This window comes from Suricata suricatta, chromosome 12, assembly GCF_006229205.1.
Source record: "Suricata suricatta isolate VVHF042 chromosome 12, meerkat_22Aug2017_6uvM2_HiC, whole genome shotgun sequence".
NCBI lineage: Eukaryota > Metazoa > Chordata > Mammalia > Carnivora > Herpestidae > Suricata > Suricata suricatta.
In genome coordinates this window covers 9,158,582-9,161,041 of record NC_043711.1, presented here as the reverse complement: position 1 = coordinate 9,161,041, position 2,460 = coordinate 9,158,582, and the positions used below count along the sequence as shown (strand labels likewise).

General features: G+C 54.9%; 1 protein-coding gene across 1 annotated transcript in view; it reads left to right on the top strand.

Annotated features, from left to right (window-relative positions):
• The first annotated feature begins 1,692 nt into the window (after positions 1–1,692).
• Positions 1,693–2,460, top strand: part of C12H19orf53 (chromosome 12 C19orf53 homolog) — an 889-nt gene continuing 121 nt past the window's right edge. The window contains exons 1-2 of the mRNA XM_029916606.1: positions 1,693–2,185; positions 2,267–2,433. Of these exons, the coding sequence (XP_029772466.1) occupies positions 1,840–2,185; positions 2,267–2,433 (513 nt within the window). The 5' untranslated portion in view covers positions 1,693–1,839. The remainder of the gene's footprint in view (positions 2,186–2,266; positions 2,434–2,460) is intronic.

Below are 2,460 nucleotides of genomic sequence, written 5' to 3'. Positions count from 1 at the left end.
GTCAGTGAAGCGTCCGACTTGGGCCTAGGTCACAATCTTGCAGTTTGTGAATTCAAGCCCCATGTTGGGCTCTCTGCTGTCAGCACAGAACCCAGTTCGGATCCTCTGTCTCCCCCACCCCTGTCCCCTACGTGCCCGTGAGTGCTCGCTCCCTCTCTTAAAAACAAAAATAAACATTAAAAAAGAAAGAAAGAACTGTGAGCCAGAGACATTAAAAAAGAAAGAAAGAACTGAGCCAGAGAAAACAGTTTGCAGCCTGTTGTGTAAATGGTGTTATTGGCTCAACAAATATTTTAGAGTACCCGACCGATGCCGGGTGCTGCGCTAAGTAAGCACCAGAGACACAGGAGTGACGACGTCATAAAAGTCCCTGCGCTCATGGAGCCCATGATCCAGTGGGGGAGACAGACAGTGACACGATAAATAACAAAATCACAGCGTGCGTCAGAGGCGGGCAAGGGCGGAGGAAGGGCACGGGGAGTGTTGGTGCAGGGAGACTTAGGATGGTTAGAGAGGTCGTCGCTGAGAAGGTGACATCTGAGCCAAGACCTGAAGGAGAAGAAACGGTCCTGTGTAGACTGGAGGCAGACGGGGCTGGCGGTGCAGAGGCTCTACGTGGGTTCTGGGAGGTTCTGAATGAGATCCTTGGGGCGGGCAGAAGTGGGCTAGGCTGTGTAGGCCTCCGAACCTCCCTGGACCATGGCAGCAAAGTTGTACTGAGTGCTAAAGCCCACGCCTTTGTGCACCTGCAGAGGGAATAGCCCCAGATTCTCAAGGATTCTCCAAGTCCAGGAGCCACCACGGGGGAGACCAGACACATCTGCTTGAGTTTTCACAGCCACACTCCTGCCTTCTTGCCTCCTCTCTCTCGTCTGCAGGCATTGAGGTTTGGAATCCTGCCTTCGATGTCACCCCCCACGACCTCATCACCGGCGGCATCATCACGGAGCTGGGAGTCTTTGCTCCTGAGGAGCTCCGGGCAGCCCTGAGCACCAGTGTCTCCTGACGCCAGGCACCCTACCTGGACCCTACAAGTAACCAAGCTGACTCTCCATCCCCTTAGGTTTTATAATAAACGTACTGATTGAATGTCTTGCCCCGAAACTGACCTTCCCCCAGCCACTCTTCTGCCTAGAGCAGGAAGGGCACACGGGGCCTTTGCATGGCTCTTCAGAGCCTGGTAGCTGGGGCCAGTCTGCCCAAGTTCAAAGCCCAGCTCAGCCACTTTCTCAGCTGTGACCTTGGTGAGTCCCGTCACTTCTTCGTGCCTTGGCATTCTCATATATAAAATGGGGGCAATCCTAGTACTACCCTCTTAGGTTACTTCAGGGCCAGAGCTAGGGTGGTGCCTGGGGTGCAGAATTTGAAACGGACACCAAAAAGCTCGGTCATCAAAGAATAGCTTCACGCACAGCTTGACCCTACCTCACCCCTGACACTAGCTCTCATTCCAAGAAAATCTTATTTGCAACAATCTAAGACACCTGGTCTTCAGGCTGTAGTTTGAGGATTTTACTTTTATATTAAAATTTTTATGTTAGGGATGCCTGGGAGGCTCGGTTGAGTCCAACTCTTGATTTCAGCTCGGGTCATGATCTCACGATTTGTGAGCTCAAGCCCCACGTCTGGCTCTGTGCTGGCGCTGTGGAGCCTGCCTGGGATTCTCCCTCTCTCTGCCCCTCCCCAGCGCTCTCTAAATAAATAACCAACCAAAAAAATCTTGCGTTTAAATGTTGAAAATACTATCTATATTGATCCCTGAATTTTAGGCATCTTTGCACCAGTGAGTGTATCACTCCCCTCACCCTAGTTCTACACTGCATTTTATGTACGAAGAACATGAAATTAAGTTACACAAAACAAACGAGCGCTCAGGAAGTGTTAGCTGCTCATTGTAACATTCACTCGGGAAGGTTTGCGAAGCGCTGCCTATCAGCTATGTCTGCGGCATCCGTCTCTTTAATGCCTTGCCCCGTTGCGCCCCGTGAGGCTTTGCGCCCCCACACCGTCCCCACTGTATCCCATCGTGCCCTGCGCCTTCCGGCTGTGTTTGTCCACAGCCCCGCCTTTTCCGGCGCTTGCCGCATCATGGCGCAGGGGCAGCGCAAGTTCCAGGCGAAGAAGCCGGCGAAAAGCAAGGCAGCGGCGGCGGCCTCCGAGCGGACGCGAGGCCCGAGGAAGGGTGGTGAGGAGCTGTTCAGGGGTACGGGGAGGGGCAAGGTGGGCCCGGGGCTCCCCGGCCTCACACGAGTGCGTCTCTTCCCAGGTCGTGTTATCGCCCCCAAGAAGGCGCGCATCGTGCAGCAGCAAAAGCTCAAGAAGGTGCGTGGGGCGTGTGAGGAGCCTGGGGGCGGTGATGGGCGGAGGATGGAGCCTGCAGTCGGTGGGGGGAGCCTGGGGGCGGTGATGGGCGGAGGAGGGAGCCTGGAGCCGGTAAGGGTGGCGGGGAGCCTGGAGGCT